The 18,509-nt window shown below is 73.1% G+C and overlaps 2 protein-coding genes across 3 annotated transcripts; one reads left to right on the top strand and one right to left on the bottom strand.

Annotated features, from left to right (window-relative positions):
* Positions 1 to 951: 951 nt before the first annotated feature.
* LOC136995138 (uncharacterized) lies at positions 952 to 4,622 on the bottom strand. Of its 2 annotated transcripts, XM_067314910.1 has the most exons (4): positions 4,545 to 4,622; positions 4,194 to 4,289; positions 3,997 to 4,056; positions 952 to 3,303 (listed from the first exon to the last, which is right to left on the bottom strand). In XM_067314910.1, exons 2-4 carry the CDS (start codon positions 4,255 to 4,257, stop codon positions 1,127 to 1,129), a joined length of 2,301 nt encoding a protein of 766 aa, XP_067171011.1. In that variant the 5' UTR covers positions 4,258 to 4,289; positions 4,545 to 4,622; the 3' UTR covers positions 952 to 1,126. The 2 variants fall into 2 exon arrangements, with proteins under 2 accessions (XP_067171011.1, XP_067171013.1); XM_067314912.1 differs by lacking the exon at positions 4,545 to 4,622 and having other exon boundaries at positions 4,194 to 4,446.
* Positions 4,623 to 6,184: 1,562 nt separating this feature from the next.
* Positions 6,185 to 17,380, top strand: FBXL19 (F-box and leucine rich repeat protein 19). The gene is given in 13 exon segments (XM_067314880.1): positions 6,185 to 8,129; positions 8,382 to 8,525; positions 9,093 to 9,179; positions 10,234 to 10,281; positions 10,283 to 10,417; positions 10,636 to 10,668; positions 10,895 to 10,993; positions 11,956 to 12,322; positions 12,397 to 12,572; positions 13,535 to 13,697; positions 14,513 to 14,674; positions 15,902 to 16,108; positions 17,154 to 17,380. Coding segments are annotated over 13 exon segments (1,911 nt in total). The 5' UTR covers positions 6,185 to 8,066.
* The last annotated feature ends 1,129 nt before the right edge of the window (positions 17,381 to 18,509 follow it).

The following is an 18,509-nucleotide window of genomic DNA, read 5'->3' as shown; positions in this document are numbered from 1 at the left end:
TGGCTCGGCCAATCAGCTACAGGCAGTTCTCCAGCCAATAGGGAGCTGGGGGTGGGCAGGGGAGTGTGCAGCCAATCAGCTGGCAGAGAGAGTGACTGGCTGATCTTCTGGCCAATCGATGTCCAGCTGCACTGGGAAGGGGGTGGGGCTGCCCAGATGGACAGTGCTCCCGGCCAATCAGAGGGCAGGGCTGGCAGTCGGCCGGGCAGCAGCCAATGGGGGACGCCACAGGCGGCCCTTCACCAGCCCCCTCTGGGGGGTGGGCAGGAAGAGGCACCCGGACGCCTGGGTCCCTTTGCAGGGGGTTCCCGGACGCCTGGGTCCCTTTGGGGGGGTTCACAGACACCTGGGTCCCTTTGGGGGGGGGTCCTGGATGCCTGGGTCCTTTTGAGGGGGGTTCCCGGACGCCTGGGTCCCTTTGGGGGGGGGTCCCAGACGCCTGGGTCCCTTGTGGGGGGGTTCACAGACACCTGGGTCCCTTTGGGGGGGGTCCTGGACGCCTGGGTCCCTTTGGGGGGGGGGTCCCGGACGCCTGGGTCCCTTTGGGGGGGTCCTGGACACCTGGGTCCCTTTGGGGGGGGTCCTGGATGCCTGGGTCCTTTTGGGGGGGGGTCCTGGACACCTGGGTTCCTTTGGGGGGGGTTCCTGGACGCCTGGGTCCCTTTGGGGGGGGTTCCCGGATGCCTGGGTCCCTTTGGGGGGGGGTTCCCGGACGCCTGGGTCCTTTTGAGGGGGGTTCCCGGATGCCTGGGTCCCTTTGGGGGGGTTCCCAGATGCCTGGGTTCCTTTGGGGTGGGGGTTCCCGGATGCCTGGGTCCCTTTGGGGGGGGTCCTGGACACCTGGGTTCCTTTGGGGGGGGTTCCCGGATGCCTGGGTCCCTTTGGGGGGGGTTCCCGGATGCCTGGGTCCCTTTGGGGGGGTTCCCGGATGCAGAAGGAGGCGGAGCCAAGTGCTCGTCAGGTCTTTATTGATCCCCATTGACCTCCCACTCCGGCAAGTGGGTGAGGGGGGGTCGCCCTTAGCAATGGTCGCCTGGCAACACAGAAGCCCCGCCCCCTGCCCTGTCTGGCACCCCCATTGCCGAGCAACTGGCGTTGCCTAGCAACACCCCCCCCAGTCGCCGGCTCACTCCACCCCCCACTGCCACCCCACGATCCGCAGGTGATTGGTGGCGGGAGGAGGGGTGGGCGGGGCCTCGGGCAGGGGGTGGGGCTTGGTGGCCCCTACCGGCCCCGCCCACCCATCCTCCTCTTCCTCCGATAGGCTGGAGGCCCCGTCTGCCGGGGCAGGGCCACCTCGCAGCCCTGCCCACATGCCCAGGGGGTGGGGCTTCTGACCCGAGTGGGCAGGGCAGTGCCCCAGCTCCTCCCACCCGCCTGCAGGGGCGGAGCCACGCTCAGGCCCCACCCACCCATCTCCCACTGGGAGCCCTCGCTGTCTCAGGGGGGCAGGGCAGTGCAGAGGCTCCTCCCACTCTGCTGGATCCGACTCCTCCTCTGAGGGGGTGGGGCTCTGCCCCAGCCCCACCCACCTCTCACCCAGGGGGTGTGGCTCACCCGCCGCAGGGGCGGGGCAGTCCATCAGCTCCTCCCACTCATCCTCTGAGGGGCAGGGCTCATCCTCTGAGGAGGCGGAGCTTCCCCCCAGCCCCACCCATGGCTCTCCGGGTGGGTGGGGTCCATCCTCAGAGGTGGCAGGGCTGTGCCTGAGCTCCTCCCACCCACCTTCTGGGGGGCGGGGCTCTTTGTCTGGGGAGGCGGGGCAGTGCCTGAGCCCCACCCATTCATCATCACCAGGGCGGGACTTCCCCAGCAGGGTGTGTCCGTGTCTGAGCCCCTCCCACTTGTCCTCTCTGGGGTGGGGCTTCCCCAGGGGGGCGTATCCCAGCCCCTCCCACATGTCCTCTTTGGGGTGGAGCTTCCACAAGGGGGCGTGTCCATGCCCCAGCCCCTCCTGTGTGTCCTCTTGGGGGCGGGGCTCCCCTGAAGGGGCGTGTCCATGTCCAGGTTCCTCCCATTCGCCATCTTGGGGGCAGGGCTTCCCCAAGGGAGCGTGTCCAAGTGCTTCCCACACATCCTCTTGGGGGCGGAGCTTCCCCGAGGTGTGTCTGATGTGTCCAAGCTCCTCCCACTTGCCATCTTGAGGGCGGAGCTTCCCCGAGGGGGCGTGTCCAAGTGTTTCCCACACATCCTCTTGGGGGTGGAGCTTCTCCAAGAGAACATGTCTGTGCCTGAGCTCCTCCCACCTGCCATCTTGAGGGCGGAGCTTCCTCGAGGGGGAGTGTCTGGGGCATCCAAGCTCCTCCCACTCACCATCTTGAAGGTGAGGCTTCCCCAAGGAGGCGTGTCCAAGCGCTTCCCACGCATCCTCTTGAGGGCAGAGCTTTCCCGAGGGGGTGTGTCCAATGCGTCCAAGCTCCTCCCACTCACCATCTTGAGGGCGGAGCTTCCCCGAGGGGGTGTGCCCATCGAGTGCGAGCCCCTGCCACGTGCCAGCTGGGGGGCGGAGCTTCCCCGAGGGGGCGTGTCCGATGCGTCCGAGCCCTTCCCAGCCTTCCTGCCGCTCCTCCTCCTCCTCCTCGGGGGGGCGTGCCCGGCCCCGCCCCCGGCCCCGCCCCACCCAGGGGCCGGGGGCGGGGCCAGGGCCGGGGGCGGGGCCGTGGACGCGCTGGTGGCGGGCGAGGGTGGAGCTGCGGGCGAAGGCCTTGCCGCAGCGGGGGCAGCGGTAGGGCCGGGCGCCGGTGTGGGCGCGCTGGTGCACGGCCAGGTAGGAGCTGTCGCCGTAGCTCTTGCCGCAGACGCGGCACTGGAAGGGCCGCTCGCCCGAGTGGGTGACGCGGTGGCGCAGCAGGTGGGAGCTCTCGGCGAAGCGCTTGCCGCAGTCGCCGCAGCGGTAGAGGCGCTCGCCCGTGTGCGTGCGCTGGTGGCGCGCCAGGTCGGAGCGCTGGGCGAAGGCCTTGCCGCAGGCGCCGCAGCCGAAGGGCCGCTCGCCCGTGTGGCTCCGCTGGTGCCGGATGAGGTGGGAGCTCAGGCCGAAGCGCTTCCCGCACTCGCCGCACTCGAAGGCCCGCGCCGGCGCGGACGCTCCCCGGCCTGGCCCCGCGCCCGGCCAGCGCCGCCGCGGGGAGCCCCGGCGCCGCCGCGGCCACCCCCGGCCCGGCCCCGCTCCGCGTCCGGCCACGGCCACGGCCACGGCTCCGGCTCCGGCCACAGCTCCAGCTCTGGACACAGCTCCGGCTCCGGCTCCGGCGCGGCCGCCCCGCAGCGAGGATGGCGGGGACGGGGACGGCGAGCGGGAGGAACCTGCGGGCACAGGGACGGGACGGCGGCGTCAGCCCCAGCCTCCATCTGGCCCCACATCCTTCCCTTCATCCCTTCCTACATGCCTCCATCTTCCTCTCCATCCCTTTCTGCATTCCTGCATCTTTCGCCCCATCTTCGCATCCATCCCCACATCCATCACTTCATCTCTTTCTCCATCCCTTTTTCCATCCCTTGCTCCGTTCCCCAGTGTCTTGTTCCACTCCCTCCTCCATCCCCATAACCCTGCTTCCATCCCCACATCCATCCCCGCATCCATCAGTTCATTCCTTCTTTCATTTCTCTACCCTCTTTTCTTCTATTCCCACGTGACTGTTTCTGTTCCCATGTCTTTTCCCATTTCTGTCTCCGTCCCCATGTCCCTGCTTCTGTTCATTTTTTCAACTTTTTCATTTTTTCATTCCTTTTTCCTTATCTCTTCCATTCCTCTGTTTTTTGTTCCATTGTTCGCTCCATGCTCACATCCCTGTCTCCATCCCCACATCCATTCCTCCGTCCCTTTTTTCAGTCCTTGTAAGCTTTTCTCCATCCCTGCATCCCCCCCCCATCCCTGTGTCCCTCTGTCCATCTCTCCATCCGTCTCCCCACCCCTGTATTCCCTTCCTGTCCCCATATCCCCTTCTCCAGCCCCACATCCCCTTCTCCAGCCCCACACCCCCGTCTCCGGCCCCTCACCTGCACGGCCGCCCCGGGCCGGGGGGATGCCGGGCTCCTCGGGGCCGGGCAGTGGGAACCCTGCGGACACAGACAGGGGCTCGGGGGGGGCCCAGGTGTCCGGGGCCCCCCGGGTCACCGCGGCACCCACAGTGCGGCCGGCAGGGGGGGCCCAGGTGTCCGGGCCCCCCCCCGGGGCAATACCCCCCCCGCCTTACCCGGGGCGCTGGCGTCGCGGAGCAGCTCCGGGGGGGCCTGGCCCAGCGCCCCCCCGTCGTCCATCTCGGGGCCCCCGACGCCGTCAGCCCCCGGCCCTGGGGGGGAGATGGGGTGAGACAAGGCCCCCCGGCGCGGCGCGGCCCCACACGGGGCCCCCCGGATCTGCCCCGGGGGCCCCTAGATCTGCCCCAGGGGCCCCAACACCTGCCCTGAGACCCCCCAGATCTGCCCCGGGACCCCCCAGATCTGCCCCGGGACACCGAGATCTGCCCCGGGCCCCCCCCGATCCGCCCCGGCCCCCCCTACGGCACCGGCCCCCTCCCCGCCGCGGCCCCCCCGGCGCCACTCACCGCCCGCGGGGCCCCCTCCATGCACCCCGCGGCGGCGGCGGCAGCCCCGGCCCCCGCCGCCCCCGCTGCCCCCGCCCGCCGCGCGGGGCCGCCGGGCCCCGGTGCAGGAAGCGCCGCTATTGTCGCGGGCCTCCGGGCCCGCCCGCTTCCGCCCCCGCGCCCTGGGGCCGCTCGCGGCCGCCCGGAGGACCGCCCGCTCGATGGTGTTAACCCGCGCCGCGCCGGGCGGGCTGAAGGGGGCGCCGGGGGCCGCGGCGGGACGCTCTGTCCGCGCGCGCCGCCCACTCGATGGTGCCGGGGCGGGGGCGTACCCGCGGGCGCGGGCGGGGCGAGTCCTCCGCGAGTCTCTATCATCCGCCCGCGCCCTACACAGTCCACTTCCGGCGGGGGCGGGAGGGCGCGGAGGCGACTTCCTCTCCAGGCGGCGGCAGAAAACGTCACTTCCCGGGGCGGGGAGGGAGGTGAGGCGCGTGCGCAAGCAGCGCGGGGGCGGGGCCGCCACCGCCTCCATCTCCCGGCGGCCCCCGCGCGCCCGCCGCGCCGCCCGGCGCCGCGGGACTACGACTCCCGGCGCGCCCCGCGCGCGGCGCCATTTCGCGTGGGCGGCGGGGGCGGGGCCACGGCGGAGGCCGCGCCGCCGCCCGCCCGCCCGCACCGAGCAGCCGCCGCCGCCGCCGCCGTTGCCGCTGCCGCCGCCGCCGCGCTAAGCGGGGGGGAGGGCGGCGCCCCTCCCCCGCCCCGCCGCGCAGGGGGGGAGGGGCGGGCAGGCAGGGGGAGGGGCCGCCGCCGGCCCCGCCCCCTCCGCATGCGGGTGGGGGAGGGGCGGCCGCCCCCCCCGCTCCCGCCGCGACCCCGCTGAGCCCCGCCGCGGGGGGAGGGGCGGGGGTGGGGGTGGGGGCGGGGCGCCCGCGGCCCCCCCCGCCCCCCGCCGCCACCCCCCCTCCCCCGCCCGCCCCCGGGGGGAGGGGGGGGCCCGCGGCGGCCGCCCCTCCCCCTCCCCCGCCCCCCCCGCCGCCGCCGCCGCCGCCGCGCTAAGCGGGGGGGCCCCGCCCGGGGGGGGGGACGCGGGGGGGCGGCGGCCGCCGCGGACCCCCCCGGCCCGGCCCGGCCCGGCCCGGCCCCACCGCGCGGCCCGGCCCCACCGCGCGGCCCCGGCGATGGCTCCGCGCCCGGCCCCGGCGACCGCCAGCAGGTGAGACCGGACCCCCCCCCCGCGCCGGGCCCCCCCCGTATCGGGCCCCCCCTGCACCGGGACCCCGAGGGGACCCCGATCCCCCCCCCCCCCAGTGACAGGCCTTGGCCATGGGGCCCAGGCGTCCGGGGGGCCCAGGTGTCCGGCTCCCTATCCGCCCCCCCCCTCCCCGGGGACCCAGGCGTCCGGGTGTCCCCGCGTCCCCCCGGCGCTGCCAACCCGGTTTGACCCCCCCCCCGTCCCCCGGGAGGTTCCCCCCCCCGGTGTCCCCAGCGCGGCGTCATCGTCCCCCCCCCCCGGTGTCGGGGCGCCCCGGGGCAGGGCCGGCTCTCACCGAGCATCTCCCGGTTCTCCTCGTCTTCCGCCCGCGCCCGCCGTGTCCCCGGTGTCCGCGATGTCCCTGGGATCCACGACGTCCCCGCGGTGTTCCTGGTGTCTGCGATGCTCCCACGACGTCCCCGGGATCTACAACGTCCCTGCGGTGTCCCTGGTGTCCGTGACATTCCTGGTGTCCGTGACATCCCTGGTGTCCGCAACGTTCCTGGCGTCCGCAACATCCCCATGATGTTTTTGGCGTCCGCAACATTTCCACGACGTCCCCGGTGTCTACGACGTCCCCACGATGCTCCTGATGTCCACGACGTCCCCACGGTGTCCCTGCTGTCCCCAACATCTCCGCGATGTTCCTGGCACCTGTGATGTCCCCGCAACGCCCCGACGATGTTCCTGGTCTCCCCACAACGTCTCCGGTGTCCACAACATCCCTGCGATGGCCCTGGCGCCTGCGACGTCCCCACGATGTTCCCTGTACCCATGACGTCCCCTCGATGTCCCCTGTGCCTGCGACGTCCCCACGATGCTCCTGGCGTCCATGACGTCCCCACGACATGCCAACGTCTCGGTGCCTGCGATGTCACTGTGACGTTCCGGCTGCCTGCGATGTCCCCACGATGCTGGTGGTACCTGCGACATCCCCCGGTGCCGCAATGTCCCCACGATGTCCCTCTGCCACCCACAACGCCCTGGTTCCTTCGACATCCCCGCGACATCCCCGTCCCTGTGATGTCCCCGTGACGTCTGCGATGCCCCCGTCCCCGTGGTGTTCGTGAATGGTGGACGTCCCCGTGATGTCCTCGCGATGCCACGATGGCCTGGTCTCCATGGTGTCCCCATGGGGGTCCCTGGTCCCTGTGACGTCCCTGCGACGTCCGTGACGCCCTTGTGCCCTTGATGTCCCCGTGATGGCCCTGGTGCCCGTGATGTCCCTGCACGATCCCTGTCCCTGCGTGATCCCCGTTCCCGCGACATCCCCGTGATGTCCCCGTGGGGTCCCTGATCCCCGCAATGTCCCCGTATGGTCAATGTCCTCATGTGACTCCTGTGCCCGCGGTGTCACCATGATGTTCATGATGTCCTGGTCCTTGTGGTGTCCCTACGTGATCCCCGTCCCTGTGATGTCCCTGTAATGTCCATGATGTTCTGGTTTGCATGATGTCCCCACGGGGTCCTTGGTCCCCATGATGTCCCTGCATGGTCAATGTCCCCACACGGTCCCCATCCTTGTCACGTCCTCATGGTGTTCCTGATGCTTTGGTGTCCATGATGTCCCCATGGGGTCCCCAATCCCCACGGTGTTCCTGCATGGTTGATGTCCCCACATGACCCCTGTCCTTTTGATGTCCCCATGATGTCCCCGATCCCCCCGATGTCCGCGCATGGTCGATGTCCCCACATAACCCCCGTCCCCACGATGTTCTCGTGATGCTCTTCTGACGTTCCTGTGATGTCCGCATGCTCCCTGTGGTGCCCGTGATGTCCCCGCGATATCCATGATGCTCCGGTCTCTGTGGTGTCCCCATGGGATCCCTAATCCCCCCGATATCCCTGCACGGTTGATGTTCCCCTGCGACCCCTGTGGTGCCTGCAATGTTCTCGTGATGTTCCTGTGATGTCCCCGTGGTGTCCCCACGGGGTCCCCGATCCCGCGACGTCCCCACGCGGTTGATGTCCCCGCGTGATCCCTCTGGTCCCCGCGATGTTCCCGTGGCGTTCCCATGATGTTGCCGCGATGTCCCCATGATGTTCCTCTGATGTCCCCATGATGTTCCTTTGATGTCCCCATGATGTTCCTCTGATGTTCCCCGTGATGTCCCCACCGTTCCCCGGTCCCCCCGCGGGGGCGGCGGGGCAGCCCGGCGTAGGCGCGGAGCCGGGGCCAATGCCGTCGAGCCGCGGGGGGGGGGGCGGCAGCGCGGCGGCGCCGGACGCGGTGCCGGAGGTGCCGGGCCTGCCTGCGCTCCGAGTGCGGCGAGTGCCACTTCTGCCGCGACATGAAGAAGTTCGGCGGCCCCGGGCGCATGAAGCAGAGCTGCCTGCTGCGGCAGTGCACCGCGGTGAGCGGCCGCCGTGGGGCACCGTGGGGCTGGGGGGGTCCTGGGGGGCCGGGGGACACTGTGGGGCAGCCCTGACCCCCATGTCCCCCCCCGTGCCCCCCCCCAGCCGGTGCTGCCCCACACGGCCGTGTGCCTGGCGTGCGGCGAGGCTGCCTGGGGGGGCAGGGGGACACCATGGGGGGGCGTGGGGGCGCCGTGGGGCGCCGTGGGGCAGCCCTGACCCCCATGTCCCCCCCCCGCGCCCCCCCGCAGCCGGTGCTGCCCCACACGGCCGTGTGCCTGGCGTGCGGCGAGGCCGGGCGCGAGGAGGCGGCGGCGGCGGCGGAGGAGCGCTTCGAGCTCTCGCTCATGGAGTGCAGCATCTGCAGCGAGATCGTCCACCCCCGCTGCCTCCAGGTGCCCGGACGCCTGGGCCCCTTGGGGGGGGGGCACCCGGACGCCTGGGCCCCTTGGGGGGGGCGCCCGGACGCCTGGGCCCCTTGGGGGGGGGCGGAGGGGGTGGGGGGGGGCGCCTGGATGCCTGGGCCCCTTGGGGGGGGGCGGAGGGGGTGGGGGGGGCGCCTGGATGCCTGGGCCCCTTGGGGGGGGGGGCGGAGGGGGTGGGGGGGGGCACCCGGACGCCTGGGCCCCTTGGGGGGGGGCGGAGGGGGTGGGGGGGGCGCCCGGACGCCTGGGCCCCGGGGGGGGGTGTGGAAGGGGGGCACCTGGACGCCTGGGCCTGGGGGGGGAGGGGGGACCTCTGGTTTGGGGGCGGGGGGAGGTGACCCGGACACCGGGGCCCCTTGGGGGCGAGGGGGGCACAGCCCAGAACACCTGGGCCCCTTCTTGTGGGGGGCCCGGACGCCTGGGTCCCCTGGTTTGGGTGGGGGGCGCCTGGACACCTGGGTCCCGTGGGAGGGGGGCGCCCGGACGCCTGGGCCCCGGGGGCGGCTCTGACCCCCCCCCGCCCCACCTCCCCCGCAGATGGGCCGGGCCGAGGCCGTGATCAACCCCGAGATCCCCAACTGCTGGGAGTGTCCCAAGTGCAAGCGGGAGGGGCGCAGCGCCAAGGTGAGCGGGGGGGGGACGGGGGGGGCCATGGGGGCAGCTATGGGGCTGGGGGAGCCAGGGGACACAGCGCCAAGGTGAGCAGGGGGGACCATGGGGGGGCCATGGGGGTGCTATGGGGCTGGGGGAGCCAGGGGACACAGCGCCAAGGTGAGCGGGGGGGACCATGGGGGGGCCATGGGGGTGCTATGGGGCTGGGGGGGCTGCTGTGGAGCCGGGGGGTGCAGCGCCAAGGTGAGCGGGGGGGGGACGGGGGGGGAGGCTATGGGGCTGGGGGGCACAGCGCCAAGGTGAGCGGGGGGGGGGACGGGGGGGAGGCTATGGGGCTGGGGGGCACAGCGCCAAGGTGAGCGGGGGGGGGACGGGGGGGAGGCTATGGGGCTGGGGGCACAGCGCCAAGGTGAGCAGGGGGGGGATGGGGGGGGCCATGGGGGCAGCTATGGGGCTGGGGGGGCTGCTGTGGAGCCAGGGGGTGCAGCGCCAAGGTGAGCGGGGGGGGGATGGGGGGGAGGCTATGGGGCTGGGGGGGCACAGCGCCAAGGTGTGGGGGGGAAATGAGGGAGGACATGGGGGGGGCTGTGGGGCTGGGGGCACAGCGCCAAGGTGAGCAGGGGGGGGACACGGGGGGGGACACGGGGGTGGCTATGGGGCTGGGGGGGGACTTGGGGTGCAGTGCCAAGGTGAGCGGGGGGGAGACAGGGGGGGCCATGGGGGCAGCTGTGGGCTGGGGAGGCAGCTGTGGGGCTGGGGGGCGCAGCGCCAAGGTGAGTGTGGGGGGACCCGGGGGGGCCATGGGCTGGGGGGGGTTATGGGGGGGACACGGGACCAGGGGGAGTCTGGGGGGGCCTGGGGTGGCTGGGGGGGTCCCTGGGTTTTGAGGGTGCCTGGGGCTGGGGAGCAGCAGGGAGTTTTGGGGGGATTCCGCGGTTTTTGGGGGGGTTTGGGGTTTTCAGGGTTCCTGGGTTTGGGGGGTTTCCTGGGTTTTGGGCCCCCCCAACGGTTTTGGGCCCCCCCGTGCCGCGCGGGGGCCCAGCACCGCTCTCCTTCCCCCCCCCAGGACGCGGGCGACGGCGGCGCCAAGCGCCGGGCGGACAACGGGGACGAGGGGGGGGCGCTGGCGCCTGACCGAGGAGCCCCCCCCCAAGCGCCGGGGGCCGCCGCCGCCCCCCGGGCCCCCCGACGAGGCGCCCCACAAGCGCCGCCGCGACCCCGGCGCCCCCGACGCCGCCCCCCGGCAGAAAGTGAGGGCCCAGGCGTCCGGGCGGGGGCGGGGGGGGCTTCTCCTTCCCCCCCAGGAGGGACCCAGGCGTCCGGGACCCCCCCCACCCCCCGAAGTGTCCCAGGCATCAGGGGGGCCCCCCCCCCACCCCCCCCCCAAGGGACCCAGGTGTCCGGGGCCTCCGGAGGGACCCAGGCGTCCGGCGCCGCAGCCGTTTCTCCCTGTTTTTCTCTCGCGCAGTTAAAAGGGGGCCGAGAAAAGCACCTGGGAAAGGTGAGCGCCCCCCCGCCCCCCCCCGCCCCCGTCCTCCCCATCCCACTGTGCCCCGGGGCACCAAGGGCCCAGGCGTCGGGGCAGGGGGGATCCCGGGGCCCAGGCGTCCGGGACAGGGGGATCCCAGGGCCCAGGCGTCCGGGGCAGGCAGCTCCCAGGGGCCCAGGCGTCCAGGGCGGGCGGAAGCGGGGGCCCAGGCGTCCGGGCGCTGACGCGGGTCCCGCAGGCGGAGGCGGCGGACGGGACGCCCTGGGGCCACGTGGGGCCGGCGGAGCTGGAGCCCCCTGAGGTGCCGCCCCCGGGCTCCGGCCCCCCCGGCGCCGAGGTGAGTCCCTGCTGTGTCCCCCCCCGCGTCCCCGCTGCGTCCCCATCCCACCTGGCACCCCCAGGGTCGGCCCCGCTGGCCCCCCGCATCCCCGGATTGTCCCCAGCATCCCCGGAGTTGCCCCCGTGGGCCACCAGTAGCCCCAGGGCTGTCCCCGACGTCCCCAAGGTTGCCCTTAAGGTCCTCCAGCGTCCCCGCGGTTGTCACCAGGCTCCCCCAGTGCCCCAGGCTTGTTCCCAGCGCTGAGCCAGGACCAGGTGCCCTCAGTCCCCGTGTGGCCGGTGTCCTGGGGCGCTCGTTGGGTTGTCCCTGTCCCCATGGCTGTCCCCATGGGCGTCCACGTCCCCATGGGCGTCCCCATCGCTGTGCCCATCCCCATCGCTGTCCCTGTTCCCATGGCCGTCCCCATGGGCGTCTGCATCCCCATGGCCGTCCCCATCGCTGTGCCCATCCCTATAGTCATCCCCATGGCCGTCCCCATGGCCGTCCGCATCCCCACGGCTGTCCCCATGGCTGTCCCCATCCTGACCGGTGACGGCTGCGGGCCGGCGGGGCCCGGGGGCGCTCACCCAGGTTGTCCCTGTCCCCATGGCTGTCCCCATGGGCGTCTGCGTCCCCATGGCCGTCCCCATCGCTGTTTCCATCCCCATAGTCATCCCTATGGCCGTCCCCATGGCCATCCCCGTCCCCATGGCCGTCCCCATGGCCGTCCCCAATCGGTTGTCCCTGTTGCTGTCCCCATCCCCATGATGGTGACGGCTGCGCGCGCCGGCAGGGCCGGGGGGCGCCGAGGGCACTTGCCTGGGTTGTCCCTGTCCCCATGGCTGTCCCCATGGCTGTCCCCGTCCCCATGGCTGTCCCCATCACTGTCCCAGTCCCCGTGGCCATCCCCAGTCATCCCCATCCCCACGGCTGTCCCCATGGCTGTCCCCATCCCGACGGTGACGGCTGCGCGCCGGCAGGGCCCGGGGGCGCCGTGCCGGACGCCGCAGCGGGAGCGCCTGGAGCGCTTCCGGCAGATGTGCCGCCTCCTGGAGCGGGTCCCCGCCAGCTCCAGCTCCAGCTCCGACTCCGACTCCGACTCGGGCAGCGGCGCCAGCCCCCCGCCGCCCTTCAGCCCCGCCGAGGAGGAGGAGGAGGAGGACGGTGGCGGCGCCGGGCGGGACGAGGACGAGGACGAGGAGGACGAGGACGAGGAGGACGAGGAGGAGGAGGAGGGGCGGCGGCAGCGAGGGGGAGCCCCGGCCGCCCGGCGCCCGCAACGGCACCGGGGGCCCCGCGCGAGCGCTGGCGGCATCGTCGTCCCCGCGCGCGGTGGCGGCGGCAGCGGCGGGGGGGGGGGGCGGCGCGGGGGCGGCTGCGCGCCTGGCCCCTGGTGCCGTCGCCGCCGCGGCGCCGGCGCCCGCTGGAGCGGCACGTGGTGCGGCCGCCCCCCGCCAGCCCCGAGCCCGACCGGCTGCCGCTGGACTCGGGCGCCGCCCACGTGATGCAGCGCGACGTCTGGCTCGGCGTCTTCCTGCACCTCTCGTCCCGCGAGCTCTGCGTCTGCATGCGCGTCTGCCGCACCTGGAGCCGCTGGGTACCGCGGGCGCCGGGGGCGCTGGGAGGCGCTGGGAGGCGCTGGGAGGCGCCGGGGGGACACTGGGAGTTACTGGGAGGCACTGGGAGGTACTGCAGGGGCTGCTGGGAGGCACTGGGGAACGCTGGAGTTACTGGGAGGCACTGGGAGACACTGGGAGGGTACTGGGAGGCACTGCGGGGGCTGCTGGGAGCACTGGGAGGCACCTAGGGGTTCTGGGAGGCACTGGGAGGCACTGCAGGGGCTGCTGGGAGGCACTGGGGGGATGCTGGGAGTTACTGGGAGGCACTGGGAGGGTACTGGGAGGCACTGCAGGGGCTGCTGGGAGCACTGGGAGGCACCTAGGGGTTACTGGGAGGGCACTGGGGGGACACTGGGAGTTACTGGGAGGCACTGGGAGGGTACTGGGAAGCACTGCGGGGGCTGCTGGGAGTTACTGGGAGGCACTGGGAGGGTACTGGAGGCACTACGGGGGCTGCTGGGAGCACTGGGAGGCACCTAGGGTTACTGGGAGGCACTGGGAGGCACTGTGGGGGCTGCTGGGAGTACTGGGAGGCACCTAGGAGTTACTGGGAGGCACTGGGGAGTTACTGAGAGGCGCTAGGGGGACACTGGGAGTTACTGGGAGGCACTGGGAGGGTACTGGGAGGCGCTGGAGGGGCTGCCGGGAGCACTGGGAGGCACCTAGGGTTACTGGGAGGCACTGGGGGGACACTGGGAGCACTGGGAGCACAGTGGGGGGTTACTGGGAGGTCACTGGGAGCACTGGGGGGGTCGCTGGGAGGACGCGGGAGCTGCCGGGCCGCCGGGGGCACCTCAAGCTCCCCGGGGGGCTGTCGGCCGCGGCGCCACCCGGACGCCTGGGCCCCCGCAGGCCCGAGGAGCCCTGGGGGGGGGTGGGGCGGGGCCCGGACGCCTGGGCCCCCTGACCCCCCCTGACCCCCCCCCCCCGCCCCGGCAGGTGCTGCGACAAGCGGCTCTGGACCCGCATCGACCTGAGCCGCCGCAAGTCCATCACGCCGTCGATGCTGAGCGGCATCATCCGGCGGCAGCCGGCCAGCCTGGACCTCAGCTGGACCAGCATCTCCCGCAAGCAGCTCTCCTGGCTCATCAGCCGCCTGCAGGGTGAGCCCGGACGCCTGGGCCCCCGCGGGGTGGGGAGGGGGGCACACAGGCGCCCGGACGCCGGGGCCCCATGGCGGGGGGAGGGGGGCACACAGGCGCCCGGACGCCGGGGTCCCTGTGCCCAGCATCTCCCGCAAGCAGCTCTCCTGGCTCATCAGCCGCCTGGCAGGGTGAGCCCGGACGCCTGGGCCCCGCGGGGTGGGGAGGGGGGCACACAGGCGCCCCGGACGCCGGGGCCCCATGGGGGGGGGAGGGGGGCACACAGGCGCCCGGACGCCGGGGTCCCTGTGCCCAGCATCTCCCGCAAGCAGCTCTCCTGGCTCATCAGCCGCCTGCAGGGTGAGCCCGGATGCCGGGGGCCCCCTGTGTCCCCGGGTTGGGTTGTGCCGGACACCTGGGCCCCCCCGTGTCCCCATGTCGGGATGCGCTGGACGCCAGGGCCCCCCCCGTGTCCCCGGGTCGGGATGCGCCGGACGCCTGGGCCCCCCCCGTGTCCCCATGTCGGGATGCGCCCAGACACCTGGGCCCCCCCCGTGTCCCCATGCCAGGATGCGCCAGACGCCTGGGCCCCCCCATATCCCCAGGTCGGGATGTGCCCGGACACCTGGGCCCCCCCGTGTCCCCGGGTCGGGACGCGCCGGACGCCGGGGCCCCCCCATGTCCCCATGTCGGGACGCGCCGGACGCCTGGGCCCCCCCCGTGTCCCCATGTTGGGACACACCGGACGCCGGGGCCCCCCGAGGGTCTCCCCGCAGCCCTGGGGGGGGGCGGGGGCGGCCCGGACGCCGGGGCCCTGCTGACGGGTGGGCGCGCAGGGCTGCGGGAGCTGGTGCTGAGCGGGTGCTCGTGGTGCTCGGTGTCGGCGCTGAGCACGGCCTCGCTGGCCTCCCTGCGCCTCCTCGACCTCCGCTGGGTCCCCGACGTCAAGGACGCCCAGCTGCGGGAGCTGCTGCTGCCGGGGGGGGACGCCCGGGCCGGTACGGGGGGCGCGGGGGGCACGGGGGGGGACGTCGACATGGGGGGACATATGGGGGACGGGGGGGGGACGGGGGGGACATGAGGGACATCGGGGGACGTCGACATGGGGGGACACGTGGGACATGGGGGGGGACAGGGGGACATGAGGGACGTAGGGGGACGTCGACATGGGGGGACACAGATGTGGGACGGGGATGCGGGGACATGGGAAATGGGGACAGATGCGGGGGGACACGGGGGGACGTGGTGGCACGGGGGCACAGGGATGGTGTGGGAATCACGGGGAATATGGGGGGACACAGGAGTTATGGGGAGACGGGGGATATGGGAGGACATGTGGGATGTAGGGAGACATGGGGAAAATGGAAAACGGAGCAACGTGGGGGGCCGTGGGGGACATGGGGGGGAACGGGGGGACACACGGGGACATGGGCAAGGTGGTGACGGGGGGAGATGATTGCAGGACGTGGTGGGACACGGGGTGGCTGTGAGGGGATGGAGGTGGCCGTGGAGAACTGGAGGTGGCCAGATGGGGGGCCGGGGTGTCCGCGTGGGGACAGAGGTGGCCGTGTGGGGCTGGAGGTGGCCGGGTGGGGATGGAGATGGCAACGTCGGGATGGAGGTGGCCATGGGAGGCTGGAGGTGTCCGTGTGGGGCTGGAGGTGTCCGTGTGGGGCCGGGGTGTCCGTGCGGGGCTGGAGGTGTCCGTGTGGGGCCAGGGTGTCTGTGTGGGTCTGGAGGTGTCTGTGCGGGTCTGGAGGTGTCCGTGCGGGGCTGGAGGTGTCCGTGTGGGGCCGGGGTGTCTGTGTGGGGCTGGAGGTGTCCGTGCGGGGCTGGAGGGGTCCGTGCGGGGCTGGAGGGGTCCGTGTGGGGCTGGAGGTGTCCGTGTGGGGCAAGGCTCCCCGTGTGGGGCTGGAGGTGTCTGTGTGGGGCCGGGCTCCCCGTGTGGGGCTGGAGGTGGCCAGGTGGGGCTGGAGGTGTCTGTGTGGGGCTGGAGGTGTCTGTGCGGGGCTGGAGGTGTCCGTGTGGGGCTGGAGGTGTCTGTGTGGGGCTGGAGGTGTCCGTGTGGGGCCGGGCTCCCCGTGTGGGGCTGGAGGTGTCCGTGTGGGGCTGGAGGTGTCCGTGCGGGGCCGGGCTCCCCATGTGGGGCCGGGCTCCCCGTGTGGGGCCGGGTCCCCCCCCGCCCGCCCGCCCGCCGCCCCCGTCGCCGGCTGACGCGCCCGCAGGGCCCCCCGAGGGCCGGGGGCGGCTGGCGAACCTGGTGGAGCTGCGGCTGGCGGGGCTGGAGGTGACGGAGGCGTCGCTGCGGCTGGTGGCTCGCCAGGCGCCCCAGCTCGCCTGCCTGGACCTCAGCCACTGCGGGCAGCTGGGCGACGGCGCCCTCGCCGCCCTCGCCGGCCTGCGCCACAGCCTGGCCGAGCTCAACCTCGCAGGTGCCGCCCGCGGCGGGGGGCGCGCTGGGGGGACGGACGCGGTCGGGGGGACGGATGCGTTGGGGGACGGACGCGTTCGGGGGGGACGGACGCGTTCGGGGGGGACGGACGGACGCGCGCACCCGCCGCCGGGCACCGTCCCCACCTCCCCGTGCTGGGCCGGCCCTGGCCCCGTCCTGGCAGCTCCTTCCCGACGTCCTCGTCCCCATCCCAACATCCTCATCCCCGTCCCAGGGTCTCCATCCTCTTCCCGACGTCCTCGTCCCCATCCCAACATCCTTGTCCCCATCCCACGGTCCCTGTCCTGGCAGCTCCTTCCCAACGTCCTCGTCCCCATCCCAACATCCTCATCCCCGTCCCAGGGTTTCCATCCTCTTCCCGACATCCTCGTCCCCATCCCAGGGTGCCCATCCTGGTGTTTCCTTCCCAACATCTTCACCCCATCCCAACGTCCTCATCCCCATCCCAACATCCCCGTCCTCTTCCCAATGTCCTCATCCCCATCCCAACATCCTTGTCCCCATCCCAGGGTCCCTGTCCTGGCGGCTCCTTCCCAACATCCTCGTCCCCGTCCCAATGCCCTTGTCCCTGTCCCAAGGTCCCCGTTCCCCTCCCAATGTCCTCGTCCCCATCTTGGTGTCCTCGTCCTTACTCCAGTGTCCCCATCCCCACGCTCGTGTCCCCTTCCCTGCCTCTGTGCCACCATCCTGAAGGTCCTGGTCCCCATCACGGTGTCCCCCTCCCCCTCCCAATGTCCTTGTCCCCATCGGGGTGTCCCCATCCCCACGCTCGTGTCCCCTTCCCTGCCCCATCGTGGTGTCCCCCTCCTGATGTCCCCATGCCAGTGTTCCCATCCCAGTGTCTGTGTCCCTGTTGCGACACCCCCATCCCCGTCGCGGTGTCCCCGTCGTGGTGTCCCCATCATGACGCCCCCGTCCCCGTCCCGGGGTCCCCATCGCAGTGTCCCCGTCCCCATCGCGGTGTCCCCGTCGTGACGCCCCCATGCGCGGTGCCGGCGAGGCGGTGACGGGCGCGGGGCCCGCAGGGTGCCAGCGGCTGACGGACCAGTGCCTGCCGGCGCTGCGGCGCTGCCCGCGCCTGCGCCGCGTCGACCTGCGCTCCTGCCGCCACGTCAGCCCCGAGGCCTGCGCCCGCCTGTGCCAGGAGCCCCCCGGGGGGGCCGCCCCCGCCCCCACCCCCGGCCCCGCCCCCGCGCCCGGCCCCGCCCCCTTCCGCCTCCCCGAGGAGAAGCTGCTGCTCAAGGACAGCTAGGCCCGGAGGCCGGGGCCGCCGCGGGACGGACGCCCGGACGCCGGGGCCCCTTCGAGACGGACGGCCGGACGCTGGGGTCCTCGTGGCCCGGATGCTGGGGTCCCCACAAAACGGACGCCTGGACGCCGGGGTCCCTGTGGGATGGACACCTGGATGCCGGGGGGCCGTGCAAGATGGATGCCAGAGTCCCTGTGGGACAGGCTCCTGGATACCAGGCTTCCTGCAAGATGGATGCCCGAACGCCGGGGTCCTTGTGGCCCAGACGCTGGGGCCCCTGCTGGGACAGATGCCTGGACGCCGGGGCCCCTTCGAGACGGACAGACATCCAGGCGCTGGGATCCCTGCGGGACGGACGCCCGGGTGCCGGGGCCCCCGCAAAATGGACGCCGGGGGTCGCACAAGATGGATGCCGGGGGGGTGGCCCCCGCCCGGATGCCGGGGCCCCCGTCCTGCCGGGGGCGGGGGGAGGGGCGGCGCCCGGACGCCAGGGTCCCCGACTCGACGAGGTTCTTTAATTGAAGCTATGCACTGATTTGGGGGGGGAGGGGGGTGGGGGATGGGCGTGGCCTCCCCTCCTCCCCTGCCCCCTCCTGGCTTGAGCCCCGCCCCCTGGGGCTGCCAGGGGCGGAGCCATCCTCCCCTCTCCCCCCTCAGGGAAGGGGGTGGGGCTCAGTGTGGCCCTGCCCCACTAAGGCGTGACCCAGGCAGGGAGGAAAGGGTTTTAGGTCAAATCACTCTGTGTGGGGGAGGGGGTGGGGCTTGTGGAAGCTCCGCCCCTCTCGGGGAGGGGATGACACCTGCCCCCTCCCCTGCAGGGGTGGGGCTTTGGGGCCTGCCCCTTGTGGGTGGGACTTGTGCTGGCTCCTCCCTCTGAGGGGTGGGTGCTTGTGTGCAACCCCCTCCCCCTGTGGGCGGGGCTCGCGCTGGCTCCTCCCCGGGGCGGGGCCGGCCCAAGCCCCTCCCCTTCCCGGGGGTCCCAGGCGTCCGGGCGCCCCCTCCCCCTCCCCCCTTTTATACTTGAATCCTTCGCCCCGACGGAGACGTTACTTGAAGGCGGCCGGGGCGGCGGGGCCCTGGCGTCCGGCGCGATACCTCAGGGCCCCGCGGGGCCGCCGGGACCAAAGCGGCC

Source organism: Apteryx mantelli, chromosome 38 (genome assembly GCF_036417845.1).
Source record: "Apteryx mantelli isolate bAptMan1 chromosome 38, bAptMan1.hap1, whole genome shotgun sequence".
Classification (NCBI taxonomy): domain Eukaryota; kingdom Metazoa; phylum Chordata; class Aves; order Apterygiformes; family Apterygidae; genus Apteryx; species Apteryx mantelli.
Note: the sequence above shows the minus strand (reverse complement) of the source record. Positions and strands in the feature narration are given on the sequence as shown.

Coding starts and splice junctions, on each gene's coding strand:
- LOC136995138 (XM_067314910.1), bottom strand. CDS start 4,257: ATGGACGACGGGGGGGCGCTGGGCCAGGCCCCCCCGGAGCTGCTCCGC. Junction 4,057..4,193: donor CCGCGACGCCAGCGCCCCGG/GTAAGGCGGGGG, acceptor CTGTGTCCGCAG/GGTTCCCACTGCCCGGCCCC. Junction 3,304..3,996: donor GGCCCGGGGCGGCCGTGCAG/GTGAGGGGCCGG, acceptor CTGTGCCCGCAG/GTTCCTCCCGCTCGCCGTCC.